Source organism: Vicia villosa, unplaced genomic scaffold, assembly GCF_029867415.1.
Source record: "Vicia villosa cultivar HV-30 ecotype Madison, WI unplaced genomic scaffold, Vvil1.0 ctg.002007F_1_1, whole genome shotgun sequence".
In the NCBI taxonomy this organism is placed as follows: domain Eukaryota; kingdom Viridiplantae; phylum Streptophyta; class Magnoliopsida; order Fabales; family Fabaceae; genus Vicia; species Vicia villosa.
The window spans coordinates 209,884-227,935 of record NW_026705809.1 but is presented as its reverse complement, the minus strand read 5'-3'; the positions used below and the strand labels follow the sequence as shown (position 1 = coordinate 227,935).

General features: G+C 31.8%; 1 protein-coding gene across 1 annotated transcript; it reads left to right on the top strand.

Moving 5' to 3' along the window:
* Positions 1-526: 526 nt before the first annotated feature.
* On the top strand, positions 527-3,352 carry LOC131637462 (uncharacterized). The gene is made up of 12 exons (XM_058908045.1): positions 527-550; positions 930-1,091; positions 1,176-1,443; positions 1,554-1,644; positions 1,726-1,853; positions 1,944-2,037; positions 2,117-2,159; positions 2,338-2,495; positions 2,582-2,702; positions 2,791-2,961; positions 3,042-3,101; positions 3,200-3,352. The coding sequence occupies exons 1-12, from the start codon at positions 527-529 to the stop codon at positions 3,350-3,352; spliced, it is 1,473 nt and encodes a 490-aa protein (XP_058764028.1).
* Positions 3,353-18,052: the final 14,700 nt, after the last annotated feature.

Genomic DNA, 18,052 nt, shown 5'->3' with positions numbered 1-18,052 from the left:
CTGATCCCCTCCAACAGCAGCCACCGTGATCCTTGTTTCAACCATGTAAGCCACACAGACTGATGTTTGGATGAATAACAAATTTAGGGTTTGGAATGTATGCATCCATCTTAATATCCTTCAACAGTAAATCAAACGTTGTAATCTAAGGAAAGGATGCTTTGGGTTGAAAATCGTGAAACGTGTTTGCAGTATCAATGTATCTGTTGGCTGCTCATATTTCAAAGCTAGTTTTAATGTTGATGGATTTTTATCGTGATAATAAATATAATTAAAGTTTAGAGGGATAATTGTGTAGTTGGGTAAATAAATCGTGCAGATTTTTGTAGTGATGCCATGTCAGCAAAATTTGAATTATAATCAACCATGTTTCAGTATCTATTAACAATATATAAAGATTAAAGTACCTGGAATTTCCACGTATGCCCTAACTGAGGTAATCTTAAACTAATCTAACAATTAAGGGCATATTAGTCTTTGTATTAAATACTGATTCATGGTTGATTCTAATTTAAATTTTGCTGACATGTCGCAGGCTCACCCAAACACAGTATCTTTCATTTTTTCCAATTTTTGGTTTTGTTTTTCACCTAACTACTAATAATACCACGTTTCATGCATACTGAAAAAACAAACGTAATGATGAAACATGTTGCGTGTGCTTTTCTTCATTTATGGACGTTTCTTGGATTTAAAAACCCTAGGCGGCAGCTGCATCATGAGGCAAGGCACTTAGGACAGCTTCCTACAACCAAAACCTTTCAACTTTCCATGCTGCATTGTGCAAAGCTCCACTATAAATACCCTCACCTACATGCCATCCATTCCAAAATCCTTCTACGAAAACTACTCAAGGTTTTATATATGTTTTCTCATTTATATTAACATTCTGTTGCTGTTAGTTTGTATATTAACATCTATTTGTTCAGGTAAAACGTGAAGAGAAATTAATGGCGCGTCCAATTGAGTATGTGGGAGATATCAATGACTCAAAGGACCTATGGAAGATTTCTGTTAGGTGCAGGCATCTTTGGTCGGTCACAAGTGCTTCAAAGAAGGAACACCTTGAGATGATTCTCGTGGATTCTAAGGTTTACATTCATGTTAATTTCTGTACACTTATTATACATATATTTTGGACCAGATGCTGATTCCACAATTTATTTTTATTGTAGGGATCTATGATTCAAGCTGTCGTTCCTCCTTACCTGGTTGCCAAGTTCAAGGAATATCTCTGTCATGGTTGTTCATACGTCATGCAGAATTTTAAAGTAGGTTCCAATGACTTTTCTTTTAAGTCCACCGATCACAAACACAAGCTGGTGTTCTGTGGTTCAACTTCCCTTAAGAAAACGGACAACCCAGAAATTCCTGTTAATGCTCTCAATCTACTTAGTCTGGCTGACATTGTAGATGGCAAATTCCAATCAAATATTTTAGTTGGTAACCGTCTTCGTGGACTAATTCTGAATGTTTGGATGTCTGAGTTTATACCTATGTTTGTTTTTACTTATATACGCGCTTATCTTATGTTGCACGTTCTTATATTTCAGATGTTCTTGGTGGAGTTGTAGAGATAAATCAAATGCACGTCAGTTCTGATAACAGCAAGAGCAAAGTTGTTTTTTCAATTACTGATAATAGGTGAGATCCATATACATACACTATTATACATATGCATGTGATCTTTTATATTCCTAACGGATATATTTTAATGTATTGTAGCAAATCCATGGTTGTGTGTACCTTATGGGGAATGTTTGCAATCCAATTCAATGAGTATAGGACAAAAAATAAGGATGCTGGTAATATGATTGTGCTTCTGATTAATGCTCGAATAAAGGAGGCTCAAGGTATATGCTTCTGATTTGGTGTTTTTTTATGTGATATAATTGATCTATAAACAATTTGACATTCTTACATTATTTAATATATCTTTGTAGGCAACTTTCCTTTAAACGTATCCAATGCGTGGAATGGCACAAAACTGGTCATTAATGATACTGGTTTTGAACAGGTTTCTAAGCTAAAAGAAAGGTATTTGCATCATTTTTTTTATGAACCGCTTGATAGATAAAAAATTCTAACATGCATTACCTTATTATTATTGATGCAGTTTTAAAGGTGATTTCCCAAAGTTATCAGATACAGGCGTGCAAGTTAGTGCATCACAGAATTCACAATACTCCGATTTCGATTAGTTTGTATGGAAAGCTGATGTTTTAAGTCTTGCTGAAATAGGGGGTTTGCAACAGGCAAGCAACCACGTACTATGAATGTATATTAATAACTTTCTACCGCTGATCATTAAATATTAATATTGGGTTTGTATGTTAGGAGACTACATGCGTAACTGTTGCCACGCTGGATAAATTTGATGTTGGACAATCTGGATGGTATTACGATGGATGTGTTGACTGTACAAAGAGTGTGACTCTGAGGGATGGAAAGCTCGAGTGTTATTCAAAACATATAAGTCCTTTTCCCGTGCCCAGGTATTGTTTAAGATATTTCAGCATTTTTTTCCTTTTTATATCTTATTATGGCTTATGGTATAATGATATAATATAACATGTTGTAGGTTTAAACTGGAAATACTGGCTGTTGACGGTAAATGCAATGCGAAGTTCATTTTTTGGGATGTAGACTGTGTTAAATTGGTAGGCAAATCCGCTGCTGAGATTATAAATGGTCTAAAAAGGGTACATGAGCTTCCTTCATCATTCTATCTGTCCATAGTTCATATAAATGTATTCTAACATATTTGTTATTTTTTTTTTGGAAAACAAGAGTGGGGAGTATGATCCGCTTGAATTTCCTTACGAACTTGATTCAATATTGAAGCGTGAGCTGGCCATCAGAGCTGTATTTCAACCCAAGAATGGACGCCTTTCCGTGATTGGTTTCAGAGATGATCCGGAAACACGTAGCGGAGTCAAGGAAAATTTTAGAGCTGAGGAGGTAGATTTATTTTGCTGTGGCTATTAACTCGACATTTAATTACGTTGTAAGGTACTGAAGAATTGTTATTTCTCATGCAGCCTACATCCAGGCTGCGCGTAATTGAACCAACGTCGCATGACGAATTTCCAAGTGTTTCTGTAAGTTTTGCATAATTCACTTGCTTCATGTATCCCATTGTTATCGTATGCAAATGTTTAGCTTGACAAGAACTTTTTTACCATGCGCATGATTTCAGGAACCTCTGTCTGTCTCAGCCGATTATGATCCTTCTGCTTCAAATACTAATCTTACCCCTTCCAAGAGAATTTTGAGCGAATCTGTTGAGGAATTTGAAGGTGTGCAGCTTTCGTCGACGAAGTTAATTAAAGATATCAAGAAGGAAGAGTAGTGGACGATGCGCAATGAATATGTGTTGTACCCAGTTTGTAGGATTTGTTTTTTTGATTTCCGATGAACACTTTCTTTTTGTGTATTTTATATGATTTGAACCTTATGGCACAAATCAAGTGTTTAATTTTAAGTTATTGTATTTCTTGCAATTTTTCAGAAGCACAAACTATGTTTATCTGTTATTTTAATTTTGAAATATGATTTTTTGAGTTGCCTAATTGTTGTTATTTATTTATAATTTGGTTTTAAGGTGTAGAATAAATCTGTATTTAACCTTTCTATATGGATCAAAAAATAAAGGATTATGCTTTCTATTTAATAAACCTCAACAAAAATTTTAGATTCTCATCGATACGTTGTTTATTGACGACCTATAAAAATGTTTCATACAAGACTTATGGCATGTCTTAAAATTGAGTTGATAAATAAACATCCCATTACTATATGATTTATGCCTCTAAGAATGCGTCGTGATTCAATATTTAATGGAAGGACGATGTGAGTATTGGATAAAAATACGTTCATGTTTGAATTAAGTTTGTATGTTTTATCACCCTAATATATTGTTGTCTTTTGTTCCTGAATTTTTTTTTTTCACATACTGATTTTCATATAGCAACCCTATTTGGTTCTACACTTTCAATCTCTGGACACAGCACTTCAGCAAACTATATCTGAGTGGTTGCAAATTATACTTCTACCCATTATTGCCAGCATATACATACAATGAGATGATTTACAGTGGATGTTATTGGCTGGCATATCATACAATATGTTGCTTTTAGACGTATGTAGTTGTTTGCTAGGTGGTGATGTTTATTAAAAAATATATTGAATCCCGTGTTATTCACATATCACATTATTAGTTTTTTTGCTTGCTACGATGCTTATATACTTGGGGAAGACATCTTATAAGTTAACTTTCATAGAAAAAATAAACAGATACTATAATTATTGTACCATATAATACAGCTATGAAATCATGTTGTATATAAAAGCTAAACGTAAACATAATGGTTACTTGAGTATTTCTTAGCTGTATGATCCACCTTTCAAGTTTCTCAGAAACGATTGGCTATTGTGCTTAACACGTTATTCAACCAAAAGTGTAATGATGAAAACATATGTCATGCTAATTTCATTTATGCCGAGCTTGCTGTATGTGCGTGTGGATTCGTGATATTAGTAGCTACGGCGTGCACTTTATTAATTGATCGCTTTAGATGACTCTTTGAGTTTTATTCATTGTTTTATTCTTTTTTTTTTCAGTCAAACTTTGTACTTGTGTGGTGAAAATATCTATATATACACAACGATTCAAACTCTATTCTTATAACATATTTTGAAAGCATCTGTCTGTTTAAAAAAAAACAACATAAAAATGCATAAGAATCCTCTTACCATTTAAACTTTATATGACTGACAGTGTAAATCTTTTTGTAAATCAACAACCATGGATACAACTATCATTGAGAGGCAGAGGAAATCGGCACTCGCAAGAAGGCACAGGAGAACTGTCTTGAACGAGAGAAAAAAAAAGAAACAGAGTTGATGAGAATGGAAGTGATTTCAAGATATGTTATAGCAGATTCAATCATCCATTACGCGACAATGTAAGGATACCATTATCTAATATAACTTCATCTATCAGTAATATAGGGATTCAGAATCGTCCCTCACTGCCCAGTGTTACTGCAAAATCATCATCCAAAATATTGCAAACTGGTCTGAAAGAATCTGTGTCGTAAATTGTTATGCGCTAGATATGATACCAGGTAATTATAATATACGTTGTTGGGAAATGTTTGTCAATAAATTTTTTTTACTGATAAATTATAATTTTACATTCTGATACAATCTTTTACCTTGATTGAAATTATGCAGGAGATGAAAAGATTTTTTTGAGCTCCGACTCAGTTGATCAAATGGACACTGATGCTTGCGATTCTTTTGATGCTTTGACAACGGAATTTTTGAACACCCTGACGGCATCCGGTCATCCACAACACAGCATTAGACTTAAAGTTCGGTTGTATCTGCCAATGAATGTCATGTGGATTATTGTTGTAGTGTTGGTATTAAATTATAATTTATCAGTAAAAAAAATTAATGCAGTGTAATTTTATAATGCGGTGTAAAATTGACGTTGGTGGTAAAAGATTGTATCAGAATGTAAAATTATAATTGTACGTCAATTATATAGCCAGCACTCATTCATATAATTATAAACCATTTAGTTGGTATCATAATAAAATAGATGTGAAATTTTATTAAAATAAGGAATGAACCGTGTTGTTGTTCTTTGGAATGTATTCAAAAAAATCAGATGATGCACTTAACAGGTTCAGTATTTGTAATTTAATACCAACACTACAACAATAATCCACATGACAATTTGAACAACACTGCATTAGAAAATGACACCAACTAAATGGTTTATAATTAGACATTTTCAAAGACTTCTTTGAATACCACGTTGGTGGTAGTGTCTGCCGCTACATTGTCTTTGTCGTGGATTAGTATCTTGAGACCGTTTTTGCTTTTCACTCTTGATATTGCAACGTACAATTGACCGTGGCTGGTAAAAGATTCACTCTTGATATTACATTCTGGTACAATTGTCGTGGATACAACCGAACTTTAAGTCCACGACAAAGACAATTATATATAGCCAGCACTCATTCGTATAAAATTGCTACTATAATTACCAATTAAACAAAAAAGTACTGATACTACATTGTATGGTTATCCAAAAATTTTTTACAACAAAATGAAATTAAACTTTCTTAAAAAGCCAAAATAGTTCACAGAATTATAAAACAACGCATAAGCTATCAGCAACACATTCTTCAGTAATTCCCACGGACAACACAGACCAGAATTTCTTCGACAGGTGGGTACCTAATGGTGAATTGTAGAACATCGCCTTTCTTGAAAGTCCTGCTCTTCCCAAACTCATACCACCCCCTGCAAAGAAACATTTCTTTCTTATCTTCTCTCTTCTTGAGCACACAATTGTAGGCCCTGTGTCTGTCCGTGTCATACAGCCCAATGGTGTCCTTCCCTACCAATTCACATCCAGTTATGACCTCGGCAGGAATTTGCTACAATTCATTATAAATAACAGACATTAGAAAATGGAATACTTTCGGTCACTTAAATTTAAATCATACATAACTTTTTGTTTTATTAAGAACTTACAAGAACTTGCTTGCCCACTGATAGTGGGTTTGTAACCACCTTAATCCAACTTTTTTCATATTGAATTACAACTGAATCATCATTATGCCTGTATTTCAAATAAACATTTAACATTATTATATTATTAACCAAATCTAATACCAAAACGGAATATACATTTTCAAATAGGACACTTCTATATAGTTTTAAACATATAACATAAATTAAATATAATTACCCTTCCATATCGGATGATATTGAAACATGGTCATCTTCACCCTCTTCCATAACTTCTTTTCCCTTCCTGTCTGACTCCCTTTCTTTTGCAATTTTACTTGGTCCTTCTTGGTAGATCTTGCTCTTAGACGGCCTATTAAATTCTCTGCCATACCTCTCTTCACTGCATCCAGAAGAAACCCAATAAACCATTCTTTCTAAAATAATAGACAGGCCAAGCAATTAATATCTAAGTAACATATATAGTGCATACGTTTTACCTTTCAGAATCTGAAGACAATACAATCACATGTCTTTGGGCTTCACTTCTCGACATTCTTTTCCTTTTCCCGACAGCAACAACTACATGTTCTTCAGTTTTTCCTTCAGTATTTGCAACACGGTTTTCGTACACCCCAGATTTGCTTGATTGCCAAGCTTCCTTCCATTCTATTGAAGTGCGACGTTTATCAAGACCAGCCATTATTGCGTTAAAATCATTTTCGCGTCTCCAAAGGCATCCCTTCCACTTTTTATGGTTATTCCTCTCCCAAACTTTCCTCCATTCCAGTACAACACCAATCAGTTCCAACACCCTGCGAATCTTAGCCTCCCTCCTCAGTCTTTCCCAATTGTTCTCCATTCCAAGTTGCTCGATCGTCCTAAAATTGCAACAACAAAAATTATAGGGGAAAAAAAACAACAACAATGAACATGCAACTCACATCTCTTCAGATTTAACAACATCTACATATTTAATAGACAATATAACCATTCAAGCTAAATGCAATTCACATCTCTTCAGATTTAACAACATATACATATTTATTAGACGATCTATACATTCAATATACATGCAACTCACCGATCGGGAATGTCATATGGCGGAGAGTACGTCATTGCCCAACGAAAGTTTTCTTTTCTGCGTCGACCAACTGCTCCTCCCTAGTACGAAACCCTAACGTCCTTTTGAGAAGTAATGTTTATTCACTTAGGATCCCAACTTCTTTATCTATACTTCTTGAACGAAACGATGATAATTTAATACTATAGTAAAGGAAATAAATGTATCTGAAAGGTTAGTTGTCTAGAAATGTAATACAAATGGTTAAGATAGGAGGTCCAAGCGTACGATTCCAATAAAATCTAAATGTTTTTTTTAAGATACTCAACAGTTTTTTTGTTTATAATAGACCAAGCGATTTCCATTTTTCAACAACTTCCTATATATGATAATAGGCACACACTAAAAGGTTGGGCCGTTGAACATGTCCACATATATTGTAATCTATAGATAATAGATGCACTAACTATTTATGTTTTAAATATAATTCTTATTCTATTCAAAATACAACATAAATTAATTCCTATAGTTTCTTATTTATTCCTAAACATCTATTTAAAAATTCAATAGATTAGGCACTCATCTATTTTCATCTATTTTAAATACATTCTTAATAAATACAATAAAAAGGAACTCATATCATAAAGGACAGCATTGTAAAAAAATTATAGTTTTCAAATTTTCATTAAAAAAACCAAATTAAAGTTAGATGATACTATATTTATGGACGGAAATTATTATGTTTTGATTTTCAACAAATAAGCCCTACAAATTTTTTAATTTCTTCAACTATTAAACTTTTTTAAAAGTAAAATTATTACCGTTGTCTTTTACAATTCCCTTTTATCAGTCCCATAATTTAATATGATCAGGATATTTATCTACAACCATACTTGAAAACAATGTACATTATTGAAATAAGTTTGCTTCATAAATTTAGTACACCGTTTTTAAAATATTTTATTAAATTCATTGGTTGTTCTATCAATTTATTAGACCAATAAAACTGCCTCCAAATGATTAAATTATAGGTTATATCTTTTTTCTATTTGACAGTGTTAAACAACACATATCAAGTATCTGTTTGTAATGGTAAAATGGTTGATATAAAATTCAACATTACTACATAAAGATTAAACGCAGATTATAAAGGTTTTTACAATTATAAAAACATTTGATTGTATCATTCGCAATTATAAAAAATAGGTCATTACAAAGTCACCATCCTAACGCCTTTCCACAATCAAATGCACATAAGGCGAAAACCGCAACATGCTCCAGATTAAAGTATCGCCATTGCAAAGTTTGATACTCTTAGCTAATTCATACCATCCCTGAGCAATGTACCTTTCATAAGTGCTTGGGACTCCTTTCCTCCTCGCCTTATGAAGGCTGCAGTTGAACACCTTTCGAGTCGCTGCGTCTACAACTTTAATTTCATCCTGATATACTCGGAGGCATTTCTTAGCTATTTCCTTTGGAAAATGCTTCATAAATACACAGATATTTTAGTATATATTTCATATTGTTCCTATATTATATGAATACGAATCACATTAGATTGTGTTATCTTACCATCACATTTCTTGCACTTTTTTTGCCGTTTGTAATGCGAGTTTTCCAAGTGAATTTCTTTGCCCCATTCGACAACTCCTCTGTAATATAAGTAGACGCCTTCCCTTTCCCTTTCTTTGATTGATTTCCCTTTTTTACCTTTTCTTTAATTCCTACACTTCGTTCACTACCCATATTTTTCTTTAAAACCATCCCTGGATCACCATTCAAACTGTCAATCTTCTTATCCCCAACCGTTTCTTCCATTGGCTCCTCCTTTACATCAAGAATCACAACATTGTCATGACTTGACGGTTGAGGAACTGCAGGGGCAGATGTCGTAGCCACTGCATCAACCCGGTGTATTTTCCCATGTTCTTTTACTCTTTTCGCTTTCTTTGAAGCTTTTTTTGCCTTATCTGCATTGTACCCCGTTTCAGCAACCATTCCATCTATCACCCTCCATGCTCCTTCGTCGTTAACAACCAAATACAATCATAACAATAGTTAAATATTTGTCTTATAAATTTAAAGAAATTATTAAGCCATTTGAATTACTCAATACAAATTATCTTGATACGAACAAATTCAAGATTGCTGAAGTTTCACATCAAATGAATATGAGCAATCAACAAATATTCTTAATATGATCAAACAAAATATGTAAAAGGATCCTTAATAGAAACACAGTCTTAATACGAACAAAAGATTACTCAACAGTAGTAACAACCCAAGAATCACTAATCGAACCTGCTGTACTCTGTTTTTGTCAATTCATACTGAAATACACATAAACCCTAATGACTCTTGGTCCGTAATTTTTTAACATACACAATCTTCAAAAACCTTCACAGAAAAAGCACGACACACCCGTCAATGTTTCATCACCCATACATCCATAATAGCCATAAGAGGGCATATATCACAGTTAATGTTTCAAAACTTGAGTTCAAAATTTTTTTCAATTGCAGATAAATAATCGCCTTTACCAAACACATGCATCTCAACCCATTTTGAAACAGTAACGCTTGAACACTGAAACTTGAAATAATAACAATCAGATTGATATTCTTAAAGTAACGATGAAAAGTAGTACCTGATTTCGACGCCGTCTTCGTCCGATATACGGCGGTTGACAGTTTTTCTTCCACCCGTCATCTTCTCCAGCATGCAGGAAATATGAATCGACCGTACTGTTCAAAAAGCTCGCGCGTTTGGTTTGCCGAGTCTGCTTTTGTTTTCAATAAAAAAAAACGAATTCATAAGCTGTCTCTTTGTTTCCGCATGATGCTGGGCAATTAACACCTATTAATTACCAATGGGCCAATAAAATTGTTGGGTTGCCCTAACCAATAAAATTTGCAATGGCCCAAGAAATGTAGAAGCGATTGACTATTATGTTTCTTTAACAAACGTAATTAATAATTAATATATTGTTTTTAAAATAATCCACTCACCATATTAAAAGTAATGGTTTTTTTTATATATTTTAAATAAGTCATATATTAATTTTTTATTATTATTTACATCTTATTTACCAGTATTAAATACACTTTAAAATAATTGTAATGAACTAAATGTGTCCAATAAATTTTTTACCACTCATAACATATGTAACATTTCTAATCATTGAATTAAAATATATTTCCATTTCGTATCATGTATATTTAATTTTATATATGAAATTCACACAATGTCAAAACATTTTTGTTGGGCATCAACATTCAACTGTTTTAAGTATTTCATAGATACAATGATTGTCATATGTATATTTTGTTGCAAATCTACTCTAAACAATTATATTGAACTAATATTCTTTTGAAAAAAAACTACATACACATAACAAAATTAAATCCCAACATAAACTAATTTATTTAATAGTTTACAAATTTGTACATTCCCAGCACATTAGCCACATATATTCCCCTTTTAACTTCACATATCTTCCATAAATAAGTAAAATATTAAACATACACAATCAATAACACATAGTAACTGTCAAACAATGACTGCTACAAAACCACCAAATAAGAGCAATTGTAGAACAGAATATCATAATATTAAATTTGCAAAGTTCTCATCAATCCATAGGCAATTACTATCCAAACATAAATTCTGAAGATTAAATAAAACAAGTTCTTAAAATTACATTCCCATTCAGTAAAATTTAAATTACTAAACCAAGCAAAATGATACATCCAAAAAATATTGTTCTTCAAATTGTTGTCATCAATGCATCCAGCATAACCGTGTTCACATCAACAAATCAGCATCACCTAAACCTGCATTGCACATACATAACAATTATAAAAAATTGCCAGAAACATACAGATTAACATGCAAAGCATTGAATATCAATATTGTACAATATTATATGTCAACAAATACAATCCTAACCATTGCTTTCAGTTTCTTCACCAACTCTGTCAAGATCTTCCATTCACTGTCATCCATAGTACAAACATAATATGATTCTAAAATCCAAATAATATCATCTAACATAATTTCATACTTTTCGTAAAACTGTGAACAATAAAGTCATACCTTTCATTTTCAAAGCGAATCCACCCAATACACACTCCATCGGATATCTCTATCATTCTGGATTTCAGATCCAATCCCACATTGCCGAAAACATCAGCTACAAACTGAATATCTTCAACAACAGCAAACCCCAATCCAGCTCTGATTCCTTCATGACTCCGCATCCAATTGATTGCAACCATCTCATTCTGCCAAACCCGTGCGATTGTCTTCACCTTGCTATCACTCTCCCACATACATGCAACATTGTCTCGTACATTCACAGCCAAATCAGTGCACATCTTCGTAATCCCTTCTTTCTTCATCTTCGTTCTCATGCGCAGTAGTTTAGATCTTTGTTTAATCTTCCTTTTAATGGCGTTTCGCTTTAAACGATCTTCAACCAGAATAAATTTCAAAGATCTACATAATAAAGAACAATGTTAAATTAAAATCAAACTCTAAAAAAATAAAATGAAAGAAAAAGATTAGATTTAGAAGAAATGAATCCACCACCTGCATGCTTTTTTAATCTCCGAGAAGCTACCCATTTTCGTTCAAGTGGTGGAGTAGATTTCGTTTCTGAGACTAAAAAGTAATTTCAAGTTCTTCTCATCCACTTATATACTGAAACGTTCCAACTCTTAGACTTCTTTTTCCAAAGTACACCCTCACATACATTATCATTACTTAGTATGTAAACGTGCAAAAAATATTGGAAAGTGTTAAACTGGCTTTTTAGTTGACTACATAATAAATATATTAAACTCTTCAAATTAAAATTTAATGTCGGTTTATAAATATACACTTCATTATGTTAATTTTGATAAAATTTAATGCATTGAATTATTAAATTAATATCGTTTTCTTTACTTGACTTTTCCAAAATTTCATTCGATAAATTTTTAATGACATTATGTTAATTTATTTAGTACAATTCCTTTACTATTTAATTTAATATAAATTATCTTAATTCATATTTGGCCATAAGAAAACTACATAATATTACTTAACATTATCTATAACATTAAATTATAAACATTGCTTTTTTTGTTTTCTATATTTTTCTCCAAAAAAATATAATATTTTGCTTTTTTTAATATATCATTTGGTATATATTTTTGACAAGATAAAATTAATTAAACTAAAATAAATTGTTTTGTAAACAAATATGTTTCTTTTATACCTCATTATTTAAATATCGGAATGGATTTTCAAACACAATATAATAATTAATGAATTTATATGGTGTACATTCTAAAAAAATAATCAAAATAATATTAGTATTAGTTAGATGTATTATTACTTGACCCGTTCGAACGCGTAAGATTTATAATGATAATCAATATATACGTGTATACATATATATATATATATATATATATATATATATATATATATATATATATATATATATATATATATATATATATATATATATATATATATATATTATTACTGTATCTTATCTAGCATACTACATGTTTAAATATATTAAACACGTTGATCCAATTAATATGTGTATTGTCTAAGTATATACGGACATACTTCATAAGATATATCTTATCCACGTAAAGAAAAAACGAACCGGCCCCGTGCGATAGCACGGGTCTCCCGCTAGTTTATTTAACACAAAGACTAATGTGCCCTTAATGATTAGATTAGTTTAAGTTAAACTCAGTTTGGGCATACGTGGAAATTCCAGGTACTTTAACTTTTATATATTGTTAATAGATGTTGTACATTTGAGTATCCTTAAATTTAGTTGGTTATTTGTACCAAAAAAAATTAAATTTAGTTGGTTATCGATATCTCAACCAAATATACACTATAATTCATTGCTATGTCACATATTTATTTTATTTTAAATTTAATTAAATTTTTAATATAATTTACACTAAAATACTTGGTATCCAACTTAACATAAATTTAGATTTTGATATAATAGGTTATGTGGCATCACATATGCCTTATGATTAATAAAAGTATTTTGTTAGCCTTGCAAAAAAAAAATTCATGAGTACTAAAAAATTTACCACAATAAATAAATATAATTTAATAAAATGATGTATAAAAAAATGTATAAATTAAAAAAATAACTATTTAAAATTGTTATTATCATATAAATATTAATTTAATTTAAAAGTAGTAATGTTTTAGGAAAGTTATTTTAATTAAATTAAATATTATCTTTAAAAATAGTAGAGATATCCCTAGAATAATATCGTACATAGATAAATAATAAATATATAATATATGTGAGGGACTTTATTTGATTTAAAAACATGTACAATCGTATTTTTTTCCAAATCTTGATCAGTTAGACATGTTTGTTTTGCTTACATATTTTGTTGGGCAAACCTTCGTTTGATGGTCAAAAAATTTAATAGAATTATTTTATTAAAATAATATATAGATTGTCTTGCCGACATAACTTAAACCCCGTTTACACTTTTATTCGAGTGGATTGATTAATTTATTCATCTTTTTCAAAAATATTTAATTTTTGATAAAATATATTAAATAAAATTTATGCAATGCAAATAAATAGTATAAGTTAAAAATAAAAACGATTTAATGTTGTATTATATAAATTATTCATGCAATACAAATGAATGATATAAATTAAAATAATTTCTTTTATTTGACTTTACACTTTGTCGGCTTAAAATTCTATGTTATGAAATTAAACTAATTAAAAATAAAATAAATTTAGATAGGCTATTAGAAAGATTCTAAAGTCCTACATTGGCTAGAGATAGGGCTTTCAGAGAATATATAAAGAGGGACACTCTACACCTTACCAACCGGTTTTGTAAGGATGAGTTAGGTCAAACTCTAATATGGTATCAGAGCCTATCGATCGGACCATGGGCCGCCAACCATTAATATCCACGCACCAAACCCAAAAGAGATCGGACCATGGGCCGCCAACCATTAATATCCACGCACCAAATCCAAAAGAGTGCTGGGCGTGAAGGGAGAATATATATAGAGGGACACTCCTCACCTTACTAACCGGTTTTGTAAGGATGAGTTAACATGTGAGAGAGAGAGAGAGAGAGTGACTGTGAGAGAGAGAGAAATGCACTAGGATTTTACAGGTTTAATGTTTTCATCCTTGTACGTACCTTATCTCGTCTTTGATGGTGAACCATAAAAACTTGATATTCCACTATGTTATTTGAGTCAATTTTCATCTTCTTCCTTAGTTCTTGATTCAAAATTGTCTTTAACTATAACTACCGCAATTACTACCTTTGATTGTCAACTCGATCTTGATTTTCAATTTTTGAATTCTTTGACCTTCACTCAATCTAGATTTTTAGCCTTTAATCCCTTTCTATAATAGGTTTACAATTCAATGAGAAACTCCACAACAATGGAAAGAGCTCATTTTCTTTTTCTTCTAGAAACTTCACTTCTTGAATTTCTTTAAGATCAAAATTTTGTTTGAAAACTACACATTGAATGAAAGGTTAGACCTCTAATTATTCCCCACGATCAATTATAACACAATTTTTTTTTTTATGATTCTCCATGAACAAAATGAAGATAAGATTTGAGAGAGATGAAGTTGATATTAGCTAGTATAAAATCCCAGGTTTGAGCTTAGAGATTTATCCCGTGAAGCTTCATTTGTGTTTTGACGGAAGATTAACCAATTCAGTCTGTTGTTCATTGTTTGGTTGAAAGTTAACCTTATACTTCATGTTTTCTTGTATAAGTGAATTTGAGAGTTCAACATACTAATAACTCATAAGCATTACTTAATACTCTCAAGATTAAGTTTTGGAGAGAGAATTGGATCACTTATTTTAGATCGAACCTCTATAAACGCTCCTGTCATATCTTATTCCTTACATCTTTGTTTTTCATATATTTTCTTTACCTTTATTTTTTGCTGCAATATTCAAGATATTTTTAAATGATTTTAAACTCTAAAATTGAAAATAATGATGTTTTAAACTACTGTTTTTAAACCCCAACAATTCATTCCTTACTGTGCATGGAGTCACATGTTAAAAAAAAAAATCTCTTTGAATCAATTCACAAAATGCCATGAATCGATTCAAGCACCATTGATATTTTGAATCAGGTCATGAATAATCTAGAATTAATTTATTTGAGGTTGACTTAAGTCAACACTTCTACTATCTATTCATTAATAATAGATTGACCAAATTGCCTAAATTACCCTTTCATCAAAATTTATTTTGCACTAATAAAAGGTCATTTTTGTAACTAACAAATTAAGTATTCACTCTTTCAACTTTATTGAATGGATGCCCCAAGTGTTAGCTTTTCATTGGTCCAAATTAAATAACATTTTCCCTACAACTTTATTGCATGAATGATGACATCACATGTAAGCCATAGATGATGGAAGTGATATTTAAATTTCTTTTACATTTCATTTTCCCACACTTTCTTACTTTCATTTTAATTTTTCTTAATTTATTTATTATCACAAAAAATATTAATAATCTATTTTTAAATTTTAATCTTACTAAAAATTTCAAATTTCTTTCGCATTTCATTTTTCCATACTTTCATTTTAATTTTTCAACATTTATCTATTATCGCAAAAAATATTAATAATCGATCATTTAATTATTATTCCCAAAAATATTTAATTATTTCACGGGCCACTATCAACTCAATATTTAATTTTTTTTAATCGATCATTACACATTTTCTCTATCTTAATTAAAATTTCAAATTTCTCTCACATTTTTTCACACTTTCTTACTTTCATTTTAATTTTTTTCTCTATTTATTTATTTATTATCTCACGGGTCACTATCAACATAATGTCTATTTTATTTTAATCAATCATTGTCTTTATTTGAGAGATAATATCTTTATTTTTATTTTTTTCTCCATCTCACGATTTTTTATCATTATTTAATACAATTAAATTTCCATGATTATTGTTTATTTTACATTTGTTTTTAAATATATTTTATATTGCATCAAATTATTTTTTTATTTCACGGGTCATTATCAACATAGTAGCTATTTTATTTTAATCAACAATTACTATTAATTGAGAGATAATTTTTATTTTTAAATGTTAATATTTCATTTTTATTATCTCCATTTTATAGTATTTTTTTCTATGATTATTTAATATAATTGAATTTATATGATCATTTTTTATTTATAATTAAACCATAGTGATCTATATCATTTTCTTTTAATTGTTGTTGGACCGTCAATTATTAAATTACCTGACCCAATTTTGCTATTGTGTTCTTAACCTATCTTAAACATTTTTTTGTGGATCATTGTTTTCTATATAATTATTGTTAAATTTACAATTAAGTAAATTATTTCATATTTTTCATTTATATTTAAAATTTTACATTTGCATTTGTTAAAATTTTATTTTTTCTCCAACTCACATGTCCTTTTTTATATGGTTCTTTATTACACACAAAATTAGCACATGAATAAGATAATAATGTTTAATCTTAAGGGCCAATTTCAATACAATGCTTATGATCGTACCTGACCAGAAGGATCGTCAAGGCGCAGTATCTGGCTTGAAGAGCAAGATGGGGGGGGGGTACCTGCAAGGTTCTCCGATGCTTAAGTCAGTAGCTATCAGAGAAAGAGGTTTAGAGTTGAGAATAGAATACCTGACCCTCTAGTGAATGAGGGTATTTATAGCCCCCAGCGCTGGGCCAAGGTTCCCTAATTGGGCCAGATCCAATTGGATGCCCACGTGCTAGGGAACTGCCAGAACGTCCCACGCTAGGGCTGAGTCAGCAGGAGACCCACGTTCTGGATGCACATAGCGTAGGGTTCGGAAGCGGTTGACCGAATCCTTCGCTGGGACGTGACGCGTGGTCTTCACGCGTGGATAACTCTTGGCGGTTATCCAGTTAATGGGCCCAAAAGGATTGAGCCTGCTCGGTTTGGGTCCTCGCGAGGGGACAGTCTCAATCGGTTGCCCTGTGGTTGGGCCAAGAGGATTGGGCCTGCTCGGCTGGTAACCAAGGTTGGGCCTGCTCGGCCCAGTCCAGAACAGGAGCCCCCCAAGTTATTGGCCTTATGAGGGCGATGACTTTAACAAGGAGGTAACGACTCCGAATCCTAGGCTTTTCGAGGAGGTTTAGCCAAGCACGGGTAAGGACCTCAAAACCTTGTCCTCGGCTTTCTAAGTTTTGGTAGCCATTCGTCACTGATTGACAGGTGTCAGCTGTGCAGGCGGAGGTAATTATTGCGCCGTTTCTAGGGGTGACAGCAGAGGCGCCTTTTGGGGTTCTCAAGGATCTCGAGACACGTGGCACGCTCTCGTGGGGGAAGCCGCCATTGGGTGCAGGCAATGATGGCGTCTCCTAGGCTGCCTAGGCCAACATGACACCCCTTGGC